Genomic DNA, 18,272 nt, shown 5'->3' with positions numbered 1-18,272 from the left:
CCAGTGATGCTCAGGGGTTACTCATGGCTATGTACTCAGAAATCGCTCCTGGCTTGGGGAACCATATGGGACATCAGTGGATTGAACTTTGGGATTCGGGGCCGGGCGGTGGCGCTAAAGGTAAGGTGCCTGCCTTCCCTGCGCTAGCCTTGGATGGACCGCGGTTCGATCCCCCGGTGTCCCATATGGTTCCCCAAGCCAGGAGCAACTTCTGAGCGCATAGCCAGGAGTAACCCCTGAGCATTACCGGGTGTGGCCCAAAAACCAAAAAAACAAAAACAAAACATGAACTTTGGGATTTGAACCACTATCTGATGCAAGGCAAATATACTAAAGCTGTGCTATCTCTCGGGCCCCTATCCTCTGTAATTCTTACTAAGTTGATGGTGCAGGGAAATTTAAGGTAAGTTGAATAAAATAACTGTAGTTTTTCACTTGGCTAAACCAAGTTTAATTCTAGATACAAGCCATTAGGGGAACTCCAGGGGTCAGAATTTCAAAAGAAATGCGCTATAGACAAAGATATAAGACAAAAAGGGGCCAGAGCAATAGTATAGTGTAAGTGCTTGCTTTGCACAGCCAACCTGGGTTTGACCCCTCACCCCCAAGCCTGTCAGGAGGATTTCTGAGTGCAGAGCCAGGAGTAACCCCTAAACACCATTGGATGTGGCCCCAAAGCCAAAATATATGAAGAAATAAATAAATGAATAAATAAATAAGAGTCTGAGCTACAAGTTTGATTAAAGTAAAAAGACACACACACCCAAAAGCAGCAACAACTTATCAATACTTCGTGAAAGTGAAGTAAAAACCTCAGACATGTGGTAATAATGGCTTACGAAGGAGAAAGAGCTATGCTAGCAATTTAGAGCTGATATTCGATGCCGCTTGTTTCTCTTTAAGCTATTCTTCCCACCCATGCGGTTGCAAAGCTTTGGGGATACAATAGAGACTGAATTAAGGAACAAAGAAGATTCCCACTGAGAAAAGAGGATAGGAAGCCCCAGAGCAGCCTCTGAGAACACTACAATGGCTGAAGACTTGAAGGCACTTTTTGCCTAAGAGTGAGGAACCCTTAAAATTAAGTGACCCGGGGCCGGAGAGATAGCACAGTGGCGTTTGCCTTGCAAGCAGCTGATCCAGGACCATAGGTGGTTGGTTCGAATCCCGGTGTCCCATATGGTCCCCCGTCCCTGCCAGGAGCTATTTCTGAGCAGACAGCCAGGAGTAACCCCTGAGCACTGCCGGGTGTGACCCAAAAACCAAAAAAAAACCAAAACAAAAAAACAAAAATAAATAAAATTAAGTGACCCATGCTTCTCTTTCAGAGAAAGATGATAGACTAGAGGATGAAAGCAATGAGTTCTTGTTCATCACTCCTTAAGACAAACTTTTGAAACAGGGGGCCAGTTCACTGTCCTTCAGACTGTTGGAGGGCCAGATTATAGTAAAAACAAAAATTATGAACAAATTTCTATGCACACTGCATATATCTTTTTTAGAAGTGAAGAAACAAAATGGGAATAAATACAATATGTGGCCCGCGGGCCGTAGTTTGAAGACCCCTGCCTTAAGACATCCTAATCTTGCCCAAGCCTTCTGACTAGAGCTGTCACAAAAAAAAAAAAAAAAAAAAAAAAAAAAGAGCTACCTGGGGCTGGAGCAATAGCGCATTGGTAGGGCGTTTGTTTGCCTTGCACACAGCTGACCCAAGATGAACCTGGGTTCAATCCCTGACGTCCCATATGGTCCCCCAAAGCCAGGAGCGATTTCTGAGCACATAGCCAGGAGTAACCCCTGAGTGTCACCAGATATGGCCCAAAAACCAAAACCAAAACAAAAAAGGGGGGGACAGCAGTCAGCACCTTAACAAGCAACTTCCTATGAGAGGAAAATGGGATGAAGTGTGTACTCACATGTGGTCAATGATCTTTAAGAAGATCCTGCAGTCCTGCAGCTGCTGTACTGTGTCCACGGGATCAGCTATTTGCAGACTGTTCACCTGGCAAACAAAGGGAAGAGTCTGGTGAAACTCTGAGCTTTGCTTTCTCTCACAAGTATTTACAGTGACCATCTACCCATTACGAGAGCTAGAATAGGCCCTAGGGATAAGGAACAGATGACTCTAGGGATTTGTGGGGAAGGACATCCAGCAGTGTTTGGGGCCATCTTAGGAGTGATGTTCAGAGGTCACTCTTTGTAATGAGCCCAGGGTTCCTGTATGTACACCATCCTCTGAGACTTCTGAGCCATCTCCCTGAACCCTCTAATATTCTTCACTTCAGCAAAGAAATGCAATTGACCCAAACATCCAGTAACAGCCATCTGAATGCTGACAGCCTGCTTTAGCTGCAAACAAGAGAGACTCTTAAAAATGTTTAAGTACGGGACTGGAGTGATAGCTGAGCGGTAAGTCATTTGCCTTGTACACGGCTGATCCAGGACAGACCTGGATTCAATCCCAGGCATCCCATGTCTCCCAAACCTGCCATGAGCGATTTCTGAGCGCAGATCCAGGAGTAACCCCGGATCATCAACCAGTGTAGCCCAAAACCAAATAAAAAATTTTTTAAGTTGGGGCTAGAGCAATAGCACAGCAGAAAGGGCATTTGCATTGCACACAGCCAACCTGGCTGGGTTAAATCCACAGTATCTGATATGGCCCCCAGCACTGCCAAGCATGACCCCTGAGCACAGAGCCAGAAGTAACACCTGAGCACTGCTGGGTGTGGCTCAAAAATAAAACAAAAAAAAGTTTAAGCTGTTGTAGAACTAGGGTATACTTAATTATGATTAGACATAAAAGGGCTAAAAAAAAGAATATATATATGATATATATATATATATATATATATATATATATATATATATATATCATATATATATAAGAAAGTGGTACTGGGGCCAGAGAGATAGCATGAAGGTATGGTGTTTGCCTTGCCCGCAGAGGGACAGTGGTTCGAATCCCGGCATCCCATATAGTCCCCCGAGCCTGCCAGGAGCAATTTCTGAGAATAGAGCCAGGAGTGACCCTTGAGCACTGCTGGGTGTGACCCAAAAACCAAAAAAAAAAAAAAAAAAAAAAAAAAAAAGTGGTACCATTGTTGACTATAAACAGAATTTTAATAATTTAGTAGCTGAAGGTAGAAAATAAAACCTTTTGTATCTCTGGCATTTTGAAATATCTATTCTAAACATCTGTTAACAATTACATATATTTGATATATTCATAGATATAAAATAATAATGCATTTAAAAATAATTCCAAATATGGAACTTAGAGAGATAATATAGGAGTTATGATGCTTGACTTGCATGTGGTCATCTCAGTTTGAACAACAAAACTGCATATATATGTTCCAAGGAGTACCACCAGGATTGACCGTGAGCACAAAACCAGGAGTAAGTCCTGAACACTACTAGATTTGGCCAAAACAAAAACCAAAAAAAAAAAAAAAAAAAAAAAAAAAATTCAAATGTAAGCATCTGGCTGATGGTAGAGGAAAATAAAGAAGAAATAAAATAATTATAGAAGGGCCTGGCAAGCAGCCGATCCAGGATCAAAGGTGGTTGGTTCAAATCCCGGTGTCCCATATGGTCCCCTGAGCCTGCCAGGAGCTATTTCTGAGCAGACAGCCAGGAGTATATCCCTGAGCATCACCGGGTGTGACCCAAAAACTAAAAAAATAATAAGTTAAAATATCTTAAAGTTTGTTTTGCTATTTGGGGGTTTTGTTTTGTTTTTATGGTTTTTGACCCATACCCAACTGTGTTCCTGTCTTGATCCTCAGGAATCATTCCTGGCTGGACTCTGGAGACCACATGGAGGTCAAACCTGGGTTGATATTACATTTCCAACTTCCTTAAAGTTTTTTTTTCAGCTGTTGGGGCCAGAGAGATAGCACAGCGATAAGGCATTTATTTGTCTTGCACGCGGCCAACACAGGACGAACCCTGGTTTGAATCCCAGCACATCCCATATGGTCCCGAGCCAGGAGTAACTCCTGAGCACCACCAGGTATGACCCAAAAACCAAAAACCAAAAAAAAAAGCTGTTGAATCTAGGGCCTAGAGGAACAGCACAAAACCTAAATATCTGCCTTGCAAGTATGTGACCAGGAGTTCAAATTGTCATACAATTTGAGACCCTGCTTTTTCTAATTTTGGGGAGATACATCTGGTGGCACTAGCAGGTGGCACCATATGGAGCCACAGATCAAACACAGAGCTCCTGTATGAAATGCCTATGCTCCAGCCCTGTGAGTGATCTCCCTGGCCCTTAGCTCTATTAAGTAAGCCTGACAGTTCTACTCTCTATCATCCTGGGTGCTTCAAGGGAGTTCTAGCTGTACCGTAACCTTCTGTGTATGAGCATAAGCCAGGAGAGTGACCCTCAGCAAGCACTGAAACTAAAAAAGTGTGCAAGGTTTGGAGTGTTAGTATGGGATTAAGGCAACTGTCTTGTTGGGACTGGAGCAATAGTACAGTGGGAGAGCATTTGCCTTGCATGTAGCTGGCCCAGGTCTCATCCCCAATATCCCATATAGTCCCTCAAGGACTACCAGGAGTAATTTTTTTTTGGTTTTTGGGTCACTCCTGGCAGTGCTCAGGGGTTACTCCTGGCTCTATGCTCAGAAGTCGCTCCTGGCAGGCTCGGAGGACCATATGGGATGCCGGATTTCGAACCACCGTCCTTTTGCATGCAAGGCAAATGACCTACCTCCATGCTATCTCTCCGGCCCCTACTAGGAGTGATTTCTGAGTGCAGACCCAAGAGTAGGCCCTAAACACCACCAGGTATGGCCTCAAACTCCCCCACTCAAAAATAAAGTCACTTGTCCTTCATTCTCAGGCAACACATATGGTTCCCTGAGCATGGTCAGGAGTGAACCCTGAGCACTTCCAGATGTGACCACAAAACAATTCAAAATAAAAAAAATGTGCAAAAGTCACAGTCAAAAAGTGGAAAGCACCACCAACCTTAACTTGTGAGCCCCAACAGAAAGTGCAAGCCCAGGTGAGCATACACGCCAAGCCACAACTAAAGGACAGCACAATTGTTATCATGGCCAAGTGTTACGCACCACAACCTGAGGCACAATACTTGGTAAGCACAGCAAAAAACATGTAAACATCACAGTCAGCTGACTATGAAATCCTCAGTCAATGCAAAAAGGTGAGGGAAGGACTTTTAAGCTAAAAGTGTGGGATGTGGACTGGAGAGAGCACAGCAGGTAGGGTTCTTGCCTTGTATGTGGCCAATACAAGTAAGTAGGTTGTGGTTGCACATAGCCAATTCAGATTCAATTCCCAGCTTCCCATATGGTCCCCTGAGCACCATCAGTAGTGATTCGTGTGTGCAGAGCCAGGAGTAACCTCTAAACACTGCTGGGTGAGATTCATAAACAAAATAAATAAAGTTATGTACTGGGCTAAGGAGATATTCAGAGTGTCTATTTTACATGAGGAAGCCTTAAGTTGACTCCCTAGCACATGCCCCCCCCCCCCCCATCAGCACTACCAGTAACGACCCCTGAACCAACTTGGGAGTAGTCCCTGAGTACTGTCAGGTGTGGCCCAAAACCCAACTAAAAAACAAATAAAGTCAAAAAACAATTTAAAAAAATGAAATAATTTGGGCTCAAGGTGATACTACAGAAGGTAGGGTGCTTCCCTTGCAGTTGGTTCAATCCCTGGCATACCATATGGTCCTCTAAGCACCACCAGGAGTTACCCCTCAGAGTACAGTAGAAAAAAAGAGTAACCTCTAGGTTACTAGGTTATTGCTGGGTATGACCTAAAATTAAATTTATAAAAAAAAAAAAAAAAGTGTTGGGAGGACAATACAATTGGTATCATGGCCAAGTATCTTGAGTATCTTCTTGCTCTAGTCAAAGCAGCAATTCTAAGCAAAGCAGCAATTCTAAGTAAGGCTATCTAACTCTAACTATACTTGTCACTCTACTCCATGTCCTCTACTGCTTTTCTGTAGCTTCCTTTTTAAATGTATTTTTGGTATCAAGTCCAGGGTCTCACATGTGAAAGGTTTGCACTGTAGCCCTAAGCCACTTTCCTAGCCCTCTCTATAACATGAAATTACCAGTGTGTGGTATTATTTTTCCATTTTCTGAATAGTATATCCCCAAGAAAATATATGAAAAGATCATGCAGCAGAAATATTGAAATAAACCAAAATATAAAAAGAGGAGAGCAGAAGCAGAGAGAAATAGGGAAAAGAATAGAAAAAAGAGTAAAACCTGGCCCTAAAATGAAAGGCCTTTGAAGACCAAAGTGCCTATGCCCATAGATCAGTGTCAGTTCTGCTCAGAAAAATCCACAAAGGGGGGGTGGGGGGGAACGGAGAGATAGCACAGTGGTAGGGCATTTGTCTTGCATGCAACAGATTCAGGACAGACAGTAGTTCGAATCCTGGCATCCCATATGGTCCCCTGTGCCTGCCAGGAGCAATTCCTGAGCACAGAGCCAGGAGTAACCCAAGCACCACCAGGTGTGACCCAAAAACAAAAACAAAGGGCAAGGGAGCAGACAAGAGGAGTTCCAGGTTGTTCTGCAATTTCCTATGGCGGAGAACAGGACTATATTCTTCAAAGAAGCATGGATCAATGTCAACATCAACATTCTTAAAAGCACATTAATAAACTAAATGGCTGGAGAGACAGTACAGTGCATAGGCACTTGCATTGCATGAGGCCAACTCCAACTTAGGTTTGATCAACCCCACATAAGCAAAATCCACTGCTTTATGTGTCCCCTGAGACCCACAAACCTTGAGTGCAGGGCCAGGAGTTCACCCTGAGTACTACTGCATGAAACCAAAATCAAAACAAACAAACCAAAGGGATAGGAAAAGGAAGTTATTAGTGGGACTTAGAGATAACACAGCAGTAGGGCTTTTGCCTTGTACGCAGCCAATCCAGGACCAATGGTGGTTCAATTCCTGGCATCCCCTATGCTCCCCTGAGCCCCCACAAACTGCTTACAGAAACTTAGCAGACCAAATGGAGGACTACTCACCCAGGAGAGCAGTGCAGCAGCCCTGGTGGCATGGAGCGCCATCTTGGTGATACCAATCAGTCACCCCAATGCACCTGAAATCCAAGAGAAAAAAAAAAGTTAAGTATATCAGATATCTATAAAGGAGAGGGAAGGCAGTGATTCCATACACCACTCTGAACATGAAATAAACCACTTCACTGTAAACTTAGTACACCAAGGCACCATGGGAATATTTAGAGCTCAAAATACATATCTAAATGACTAAATAATATCATGTAGGTATTGACAGTTAAGACTCCTGCATCCAATTCAATGTCAAGATGCACAATTTTTCTCTTCAAAATGAAGTTAACATTTGTTGGGCGTAGAGAGATAGTATTGCAGGTAGGGAGGTTGTCTTGCATGCAGTTGACCCAGATTTGATCCCTGACACCAACCTGTGTCCCCAAGCCTATTAGAAGTGATCACTGAGGGCTGGAGAGATCGTGCAGTGATAGAGCATTTGCCTTGCAAGTGGCCGACCTGGGAGGGATCGAATTGGATTCCTGACATCCTATATGGTCCCCCAGCCCTGCCAGGGGCGATTTCTGAGTGTAGAGCCATGAGTAACCCCTGAGTTCCAGGGGGTGTGGCCCCAAAACCAATCAATCAATCAATAAAGTTTAAAAAAAAAGTGACCTGTGAGCACAAAACCAGGAGTAACAATTGAACACTGCTGGGTGTGACACCCTCCCCCAAAACAAATTAACAAAGACCTGCTCTTTAGGACATGGTGATCTTATAAATATGGTTTTCCTTGTGACCCCAGGCAAGCAGTAAAGCCTTCTAGTCTGTTTCCTCATCTGCAAAATACTTATCTGGATTTTTTATGTTGTTTTTGAGCCACACCCAGAAATGTGCAGAGGTTACTTTTCTTTTTTTTTTTTTTTGTTTTTGGTTTTTGGGTCACACCCAGCGGTGCTCAGGGATTACTCCTGGTTGTCTGCTCAGAAATAGCTCCTGGCAGGCACGGGGGACCATATGGGACACCAGGATTCGAACCAACCACCTTTGGTCCTGGATTGGCTGCTTGCAAGGCAAACGCCGCTGTGCTATCTCTCTGAGCCCAGAGGTTACTTTTCTGGCTTTTTGTCTCCAAAACCCGTATCTGGATTATCGTGGAGCTTAGAAATAAAAGTACAGAATGTCAGAGACGGATCAAGTAAAGTGGGTAAGGTGGTTTCCTTGTATGCAGCCTACCCAGGTTCAATCTCCAGCATCACATATGATCCCCAGAGCACTACCAGGAGTAATTCCAGAATGCAGAGCCAGGAGTAATCCCTTAAGACTGCTGGGTGTGGTCCAAAAACAAAAGTACAGAATGTCACTAAGAATACTGAACAGAGCCAGACAGACAGTATAGGAATTAAGCAATTTACCCTGTATGTAGCTGATCCTGGTTTAATACCTGGAATGGTGAATGATCACCCAGGTACTGACCTAGAAGTAGTCCCCCAAGCATCACCAAATATAGTCCAACTTCTCCCCATAAAAAATACTAAAGTAGGGGGGGCCAGAGAGATAGCATGGAGGTAAAGCATTTGCCTTGCATGCAGAAGGTCAGTGGTTCGAATCCCAGCATCCCATATGGTCCCCCGAGCCTGCCAGGAGCAATTTCTGAGTGTAGAGCCAGGAGTAACCCTTGAGCGCTGCCGGGTGTGACCCAAAAAACAAAAAATAAAATAAAATACTAAAGTAGGAGCTAGAGGATAGTATACTGAATATGGTGCTTGCCTTGGATCAGGAATGACCTGTGTTCAATCTGCAGCAGCATATATGGTCCCCAAGTCTCACCAAGAGTGATCCCTGAGAAGAGAACCAGGAGTAAGCTAGGTGTGACACCCCCACACACACACCAAAGGAATACTAGGTTAGGGAGAAAGCACAAAGATCTAAAGAGCATGGTCCCCTAAGCACTGTAAGAGAAAATGTTGCAAGCAACACTGCTGGTCATGACATCTAAAAACAAGGCAACAAGACAAATAGCAGGATAAGTATTAATCCTAATCAAATGCATTACAGAATTTCTACCAGAACTGGATTTGGAATTTGCTACCCCCTACCCTCACCCCAAGGACCCGAAATGAGGGGCAATCAGGACTGGCTTAGCACATGTATTGCACCAAGGACTCATCTTACAACCTTACCCTTGCCCTGAATGCTTCTTAAGGCACTGGGTCATCCAGGCCTTCCTCTATGAGGTTCCTTAACAAAAGAGATGCTGGAATTGCCTCAGTATGTGTGGGTAGCACTGGGATTGAACATGGCCTTGCCCAGCAAGTACATTAAGCCAATAAGCCAACTGCCAGACCCTTCTCACTGGGTGATCATAAATGGCTAGACTGTCCTATACTTCATTCCAGGGGTCTGGGCTTTCGTGCTATTGAACCAAGGTCCAGAAAACAGAGCAGTGGCTTAGGGCACAGGATTCAACTTTTAACCTAGTACTTGCCAAATCAAGGCTAAATTAAGCCACTAAGTCATCCCCAGGCCCCATTCACCCAATCTTTTTATTTAAAAAGGATACTAAGGTCCAGGAGAGATAGCACAGCGGCGTTTGCCTTGCAAGCAGCCGATCCAGAACCAAAGGTGGTTGGTTCGAATCCCGGTGTCCCATATGGTCCCCTATGCCTGCCAGGAGCTATTTCCGAGCAGACAGCCAGGAGTAACCTCTGAGCAACGCCAGGTGTGGCCCAAAAACCAAAAAAAAAAAAAAAAAAAAAAAAAAAAGGATACTAAAAAACTACTATCAAAACTTGGTTATTATTCTTAAGCCAGAAATGTAAATGTGTATTCTTTTGCTTTTGGTGGTGCCAGAAATCAAGTTCAGGTCTCATGCATGTAAGGCATGCACTTTTAACACCAAGACATATGTCCAGTCAAAAAACGTTGACTTCTGGCTCTTTCTTTACAAATTCTACCTCACAATGAAATAACTAAATCCATAAAGAAGTATCTCTACATTCTGGATTTTTCCAATTTCCCCACAAATATCAGAGACGTGGTTCAAATGTAGAACTAAATTAAGTCAAATTCAGTTATGGTGGAGATCCCAAGGGGGATAGAATGAAAGATTAGTACTTATCCTGATATTCTTACCCCAATTTCCCTTTCCATTGGGAATTAGCCATCTGCCTGCCAACCTGCCCTAAAGACCACAAATTTGGTAACTAGTATTTCCCAACACCTCCTGGTAGTCCCTATACTTCTCCAATGGGAATAATCAATCCGCCCCCCACTTCCCATAGGTGCTTAGTTTGTTATCATATGGAAGAAGTAACAATAAGAGTCATCACCCATAATTATCCCCACGTTTTACCATCAACAAAGTATGGGTTATTTGACACCAATCTCTAAGCAACTCTACATGTAAAGTGTTGAGGAATGACAGAGTAGTTTTGTTCACAGACACTTTACTATCTAGTAGTGCCAAAGAGATAAATGTGATGATTCAGAGGATCAGAGCAAATAGTACAGTTGGTAAGGCGCTTGCTTTGTACATGGCTGACTAGAGTTAAATCCCCAGCACCACAATCTCCTAGTTCGGGAACTAAACTAGTTCTGAGCTCCTAGTTCTGTGCACCAACAGTAGTAATACCTGAGTGCAGAGCCAGGAGTAACCCATGAGTGATGCCAGGTATGGCCAAAACAAACAAACATATCTGATGATCCATTCACATTTAGTTCATAAGCATCCACCCTCCAAGCAGACAAAAGACTGTTTTTTTGCAGTCCTGTGTGTTCATCCTTAACTGGAAACTACATGAAAAAGAGAAGACAAAAGGGTCTCTAGAGGCCTCTAAGGAGCTTACAGCAGGATGGGAAGTGAAATTAAGCATAAATGATGCAGAATTTTCAAAAGAAAAAATTAATAAAGAGGAGTTAGAGCAGAAGCACAGAGGTAGGGAGTTTGCCTTGCATGTGGCGGATCCAGGACAGACCCTGGTTCGATCCCTGGCATCCTATATGGTCTCCTGAGCCTGCCAGGAGCAGTTTCTGAGTGCAGAGCCAGGAGTAACCCCTGAATGCCACTGAGTGTGGCCAAACCCCCCCCCCCAAAAAAAAAAAAAAGAAAAGAAAAGAAAACAACTAACAAAAAAAAAAAAATAGGGCCCGGAGAGATAGCACAGCGGTGTTTGCCTTGCAAGCAGCCGATCCAGGACCAAAGGTGGTTGGTTCGAATCCCGGTGTTCCATATGGTCCCCCGTGCCTGCCAGGAGCTATTTCTGAGCAGACAGCCAGGAGTAACCCCTGAGCACCGCAGGGTGTGGCCCCAAAACCAAAACAAACAAAAAGAAACAACTATATGCTAAATTTAGTTAAATATTACTTATAATTAAGTGCTTCCTAACCTACAAAACCTAGCCTGAATTCCACAGCAACCTATCATAGTCTAAGATTCCACTAATCATAGCAACATGTCTTAGCCCTCCATGGCCACTAGCTCCCTTGGGGCCAGATTAGAATCAAGGTATAATTCTCAACCACTGCTCTGTAAAAAGGGTTTTTGGAAGCCAAGCAGCCTCAAGTTGAAGAAAACATAGTTGGGCCTTGTGGTAAAGGCAATGAAAGTTCAAAAGAAAAAAAATTAATCTGAGCTGTTAAGCAACAACAAAAATGAGGCCCCAGTCACCTTTGTCTCATCTCTGTAGTTGCCTCTTGTCTAGTCCCCTTAATGAGGCCAAAACATCAGTTACAAAAGCTTTATTTTAAAAAGATGCAGAGAGATTCCATAGCTGTGATGCTAGAAATGACCCGAGGTTTCACCAACCTCGTCCATTCATTCCTTTATCTGAGAGGTAAAACATAAAAATCCTTAAGTCCTTTCAAGGAAGCTTGTCAAAATCTAGTCCTACCACCCAGGAAACTAGTGTGTAGGCCAAATGCCTCCTGAATTCCTCAGAAGCAGCAGGAATCTAGTATTCAACATGAGGAACTCCAGAAGGCCCTTGTTTGCTCAGAGCCCGTAAAGGGAAAAGGGTCTGTTTCATTCACTCTCTTCTGGTAATGAATGACTGAATCCAGGAGCAAGGAGAGTCCCTCAGTAATGGTAATACAGCTTTAAGCAGGCCTTGGCTTGAAACCCAAGGGCTCCCAGCCAGAGCACCATCCTCCCCACCCTCCCCCTGAAATATGAAGCAGGCCCCACCCAAAAGGCTGAGTGATGGTGATGGAAAAACAGATCCCCACGATCGATTGTAGTCCAGAACCCTTTCACAGAAGGATCTACCCTCTACCGACTCTTTCAGGCACATCCCCTTTCCCCAGATACCCTCATCCCCAAATTACTATGGCAAAACCCCAGAATGCAGGACTCTTGTAGGGCCTCTTCAGCAGTAACACATACTTGGTTCTCTGAAAAAGAAATGCCCCCCTCCCAATTCAAACAGAGGCGTCACAGAGTTGGTCTGGTGCCCACTCTCTTCACCAGGCTTAAGAAAAAAAAAAACAACAACACAGAAGTGGTTGCCTTATTAATAACTAAAGACTTCCTATCCTCCTTACATTTTCAAAACTTGGGGCTGGAACAATAAATAGCACAGCAGGTAGGGATTTTTGTCTTGCACGTGGCTGACCTGGGTTCAATCCCCAGCTTCCCATATGGTCCCCAGAGCCAGTCAGAAGTGATTTCTGAATGCAGAGCCAGGAGCAACCCCTGAGCACTGCTGGGTGTGGACCCCTCCTCCAAAAATAACAACATTTTCAAAACGCACCTAAATTAACTCTCTTGCCAGCAGGGCCAATTCCCATATTTACAGTAACCCGTTTCCAGAGAAGATCTATTAGAACCAGAAAATTGACATATAAGAGTCACAGCCATCGGCCTATACCCTTTCTGGGTCTTAAAGAGTTAAAACATAGCACAGTTTCCTACCAGGGCTGAAGTTAATTCAAACCACCTGCTCAGATACAAGGACCAGGCGTAGAGGGTTGGGTTGCTGAGCTCTGGGGTCTATCTGGAAAAATTTTAGTTAAACCAAGTAATAGGCCAAAGGCTAGAGGGTCTGAGCTGTGGCAATATGGTTCTCCTTACCCCACCCCTCAGGCTGTGTGCCAGTTTCTTTGGAGACCGCCCTCAGCTACCAGAACACTAGTACTACCCTTAAGATAACACCAACATGACCTTTGGTACTGGAGAGCTGCTAGACTGTACTGATCATGCCGTTCATGGGCTTCATTCACCTCTGGTGAACCCTCAACCTTTTGGAACTAGCTCTGACTTCCAGAATTTTAAGTCTCAAAGCCCAGATAAACTACCACTTCAAAGGATTCTTTCCCCCCAGTTCCACTCTTCTCTAAAATCATGGTTCCAAAGAACATTGGCTCCCAGTTCATGAGGAAATTGTCCCATCTGTGTGGCCACACTGGAGAGCAAAATTTTTGGTTTTGTTTTTGAGTCAATCTGGAGGTAGGGTCCTGAGGGTCCCTGTAATGAATGCACTGATCCCTGCAGTGCTAGGATTGAATCCAGACCTCTTGCATGCTCACTGCCCACTGAGCTCCCTTCCCAGCCGCCCTCCCCCTTTACCCCTACTTACCCTGATAGCCCACCTGCCAGCAGCCTTAAGAATCCTATCTCTCTCTACCTTTCGACCCTAGCACTGAAAAAGTGAACATCTGGGGCTCCTTCTCGCCAAAGAGTGGAAGGGCTAAGTGAGATAACACAGGTGACGCAATTTTGCACCCAGATCTCACCTATGGTAGGCAGTCCCAGTCCCAAAGAGGCCCAGGAAATGTTAACCTGAGTTGCCATAGGCTATTAGCACAAATAGAAATATTGTCTGTGTCCTCTGTAGAAAATAAAAGGCTCAGTAGCTCTAAGAGGCCAAAACAGAAAAAAAAAAAAAAAAATCACAATCCATTTCAACTCCTGAGTTGTCCTACAAAGTAGCCTACCTATCCAAGTCCAGAGGTCTGCACTCCCGAGGTCAGGCAAACTGGACTGCTGATGGGAATTCTGGGACCCCCTAACAGACACTCATTTGCTACTTCACCCAGGCAGATTATTACCCCTTCTGGAAGCTTAGAATCTGCCCCCTATCCCCCAAACATCTAGCTGAAGATCAGGGGAGGGAATCTAATGAAAACCCAGATTTCACCACCTACCCCGCGCCCCCTCTGCTAGGTAGAATTGGGATTAGAAAGATGTAGGAGCACAGGGGGGTTATGAAGAACCAGACTTAGGTCTACGGCCATTGACCAAAAACACGCTCAAGAGCACACCCACCCCTGACCCACTCCAGCAGTTCAGTTCGTCAGCACCAGCCCCCACTGCACTAGAGTCCCACCCCCGGGTCCCTACCAGCTGCCCAAAGGAACCTTTTCCACTCCCAACCACTGCGCACACACCCAGGCCTCACTCGGGAATGGAGTAGCTCCCCAAGCTGCCTCTCCAGTCCAACATGCAGGCGCACACGCTTCTTCCCTCGGAACAAAAACACGCTGACATCTACGCAAGGGGGAAAGAAAGCGCAGAAAGGCGCCAACTCCCGGATGTCGGCCAGCTCTGCTCCAGCGTCGGTTTCTGTGTTTACTTGCTCTCCCCTCGTCTCTCCCTCGCCTTGGAGGATGGCGCAGCAACGGGAGGCGAAGGAGGCGACCCCACCGCCCTCCCTTGTCCGTGTTTTAACAACAACAACAACAACAAAAATAAAGCAGCAAAACACCCGAAGAAAGAGGGCCCAAAAGTCTCAGTGAGGTGCAGCTGGGGGGGGGGGGAGGAAATGTCCTTACCAGACTCCTAAAGCCAATCTACAGGTTTTAATCCGCCATTAGCATTTAAATCTTGAAAGGAGAGGAGGAAAGGGGAGGGGGGGGCTAGCAGAAAGTAACCCCACACACACAAAAGAAAAGTTGTTGGTTTTCTTCTCGGGCTGCCTGGCAGGAGCGATCTCCCTGGCTGACAGCCAGAAGTGCGTCACAGCGCGGAGTCTGCTTTCTTTAAAGGCGCAGCAAGCTTCCCTTCTCTCCCCTTCTCTCCCCTTCTCTCCCCTTCCCTTCCCTGCCAGGATCCGTCCCCGGCCGGGCCGCGCGCGCGGGGGAGGGGAGAGGTGGGGCCGCGCCCACGAACAAGAGGCCGGGCCCCTGCATGGCGGGGGCGCAAGAAAGGCTGGCCTGGCCTCCAAAAGGGACAAGAACAACACAGACACACACACACACACAGTTTGGGGGGTGGTGGTGGTAGTGGTGGTGGTGGCGATGGCCTGCCGCCAGGGCAAGTGAAGTGCCCTTGGGCGCGCGCACTACTGCAATGACAGCCCAGCCGGCCATCTCGGGAAGGGTAGGCCTCGGATAGCTTCAAAGAGGAGATGGGCGCTTGCCCGGAGGCGATCAAGCCCCGGGAATAGACGCAGGCCATTTTAAACACAACACACACACACACACACACACACACAAAACACAACAACAACAACAACACACACACACACACACACACACACACACACACACACGGCAGCTTCCTGCCGCTGCAGGGCGGGCCAGGCCTGGAAACACACACACATGCCGCTCACCATGCCAGATCACACAAAGCGCCTCGCCTGCGCCACCAGCCAGCCCGGAGAGATGGGATGGCTTCCCCCCACCCCTACCCACCCACCCCCAGCCCCTTCCCGAGGGAAGCTCTGCCGTCCGTACCTGGTGCGCAGCAAGGCCAGGATGCCGCACTGCGCCCGCTCCTCCCCCTCGCCACCCGAACCCAAAGCGCGGGCCTGCCTGCCTGCCTGCCTGCGCTGTCCTGTCCTGTCCCGGTGGCTGCGTACAATTGTCGACTGGAATGGCCGCCAAAATCCCAGCTGTGCTGCCAGAACCTAATCCCCTGTTCCGCTGCACATTTGTGGGGAGGGGCCGAGGGGCCAAAGCACAAGACCTGGTCCAGCAGGCAAGGCTGGATGGAGCCCTGTAACAAACACACGCTATGGGACCCACACTGGGAGCCGTGGGCCCTGCCTCCGCTGCAAGACTGCAAAAAGATGTCTGACTCGGAAAAACAAAACCAAACGTTTCTACCCACTCACTCACCAAGGCTCGGGGAGAAACCCACCAGATGGTTGGCAGGAATCCCCTCTTCTCACTTTCACTTATGCCAAGAACTACTTTCAAGCACCTACTAAGCACATCAAGTATTTCTATGGGGCTTAAAATGTATACTTTTTGTTGTTTTTGGTTTTGGGGTCACACCCGGCGGCGCTCTGGAGTTACTCCTGGCTCTACGCTCAGAAATCGCTTCTGGCTGGCCCAGGGGACCTTATGGGATGCTGGGATTCGAACCACCATCCGTCCAGGGTCGGCTGTGTGCAAGTCAAATGCCCTACTGCTGTGCTATCTCTCTGGCTCCGAAACTACAGAGACATTGAAGTAGATTATAACTCCACGTTTCCATAAGAAAGTTATTTCAAGAGTGTGAGTGCAACCCCACAAGAAAAATAAAGAAAAATCCTAACCAGCTAAGAATTGTAAAGTGTTAGGAAAAAAATTGGAACTCAGGTGGACTTTCCTGAGAATGGAAATGGCAAACCTGGAGGGAGGTGGAAAAGGTTTGAAAGATGAATTGGGAAGGCCTGAACGATAGCACAAGCAGGGAGGGTATTTGCCTTGTACGCCTTGGTTCGATCCCCAGCATCCCATATGGTCCCCTGAGCCTGCCAGGAGTGATTTCTGAGGGCAGAACCAGGAGTAACCTCTGAGCTCGCCAGTTATGATCCCAATAAAACAAACAAAAAATAAATAAATAAAATTAAAAAATAAAAGAAAGGTGAGTTGGACGTAATAACTTAGTAGCAGACCTGTGTCCAACTCCCAGCAGGCAAAAGATAAATTAATAATAATAATAATAAATCAAATAAAGATGTCAGTGGGTTTTTTTGTTTGTTTTTTGTTTTTGGGCCACACCCGGCGGTGCTCAGGGGTTACTCCTGGCTGTCTGCTCAGAAATAGCTCCTGGCAGGCACGGGGGACCATATGGGACACTGGGATTCGAACCAACCACCTTTGGTCCTGGATTGGCTGCTTGTAAGGCAAATGCTGCTGTGCTATCTCTCTGGGCCATCAGTGGTTTATTTTTACTTTTAACAAAGATATGCCATACAATGAACTGTCCTTCAACTTTTTTTTTTTGGCCACACCAGGCAGCACTTGGGTTACTCCTGGCTCTGCGCTCAGAAATCGCTCCTGGCAGGCTCGGCGACCGGGAATCGAATCATTGTCCTTCCTGGGTAGGTAGCATGCAGGCAAATACCCTACCGCTGCACTATCTCTCTGGGTCCCTATCCTTTAACTATTCTGACATAAATGACACTAACCATAGGGTGGTGAAGGGAGAGAAGATGGAAAGAGAGAGGGGAAGGAGATTATAGAGACAGAAAAAGAGAAGGGAATACATAGCTGAAATAACAAAGGTTATATGAAGCTTAGAGAGAAAACGTTACAATAATATAAATAATAAAATAATAAGATATAATAAATAACAACTAATACTTACTGAGTGCATACTGTATACCATCCCTGTTCTATTCTACTGACCTGAAGTGTACTGATTCATTAATCCTAAAAAGACTATTTTAGGGGCCCAGAGTGATAGCACAGTGGTATTGCATTAGCCTTGCATGCAGCCGACCCAGGACGGATTGGGCTTGATTACCAGCATCTCATATGGTCCCTCGAGCCTGCCAGGAACAATTTCTTTCTTTCTTTCTTTTTTGGGGGGAAGGGGGTAGGCACACTCAGTGATGCTCCTAGCTGTGCGCTCAGAAATTTTTCCTGGCTTGGGGGACCATATGGGACGCCAGGGATTGAACCGAGGTCCGTCCTGGGTTGGGCGTGTGCAAGGCAAATACCTTACCACTGCTCTATGGCTCCGGCTCCACCAAAAGCAATTTCTGAGCACAAAGCCAGGAGTAACTCCTGAGAGCCACTGGGTGTGCCCCCACGCCCAAATAAAAGACTACTGTTAGGGGTCAAAGCACTAGTACAGCAAGAAGGTAGGACACTTGCACATAACTAATGAGTTTAATAATCAGCATCACAAAGTCTCCCCAATCTCTACCAGGAGTGATCCCTGAGGACAGAACAAGGAGACATCCCTGAGAACCACAAGTGTGGCCCAAAAACCAAAACAAAGGGGCCGGAGAGATAGCATGGAGGTAAGGCGTTTGCCTTTCATGCAGGAGGTCATCAGTTCGAATCCCGGCGCCCCATATGGTCCTCTGTGCCTGCCA

General features: G+C 46.1%; 1 protein-coding gene across 3 annotated transcripts in view; it reads right to left on the bottom strand.

Annotated features, from left to right (window-relative positions):
* NUMA1 (nuclear mitotic apparatus protein 1) overlaps positions 1-18,272 on the bottom strand; it is an 81,001-nt gene that overhangs the window by 27,399 nt on the left and 35,330 nt on the right. The window contains exons 1-3 of one of the 3 annotated variants that reach the window (XM_049780246.1): positions 15,926-15,994; positions 7,036-7,109; positions 1,917-2,002 (exon numbers count right to left, since the gene is read on the bottom strand). In XM_049780246.1, the coding sequence (XP_049636203.1) occupies positions 1,917-2,002; positions 7,036-7,077 (128 nt within the window). In that variant the 5' untranslated portion in view covers positions 7,078-7,109; positions 15,926-15,994. Of the gene's footprint in view, positions 1-1,916; positions 2,003-7,035; positions 7,110-14,790; positions 15,031-15,925; positions 15,995-18,272 lie in introns of those variants that run through there. The other 2 variants (XM_049780244.1, XM_049780245.1) reach the window with 2 other exon arrangements.

This window comes from Suncus etruscus, chromosome 9, assembly GCF_024139225.1.
Source record: "Suncus etruscus isolate mSunEtr1 chromosome 9, mSunEtr1.pri.cur, whole genome shotgun sequence".
NCBI lineage: Eukaryota > Metazoa > Chordata > Mammalia > Eulipotyphla > Soricidae > Suncus > Suncus etruscus.
This window is presented reverse-complemented; position numbering and strand designations above follow the sequence as displayed.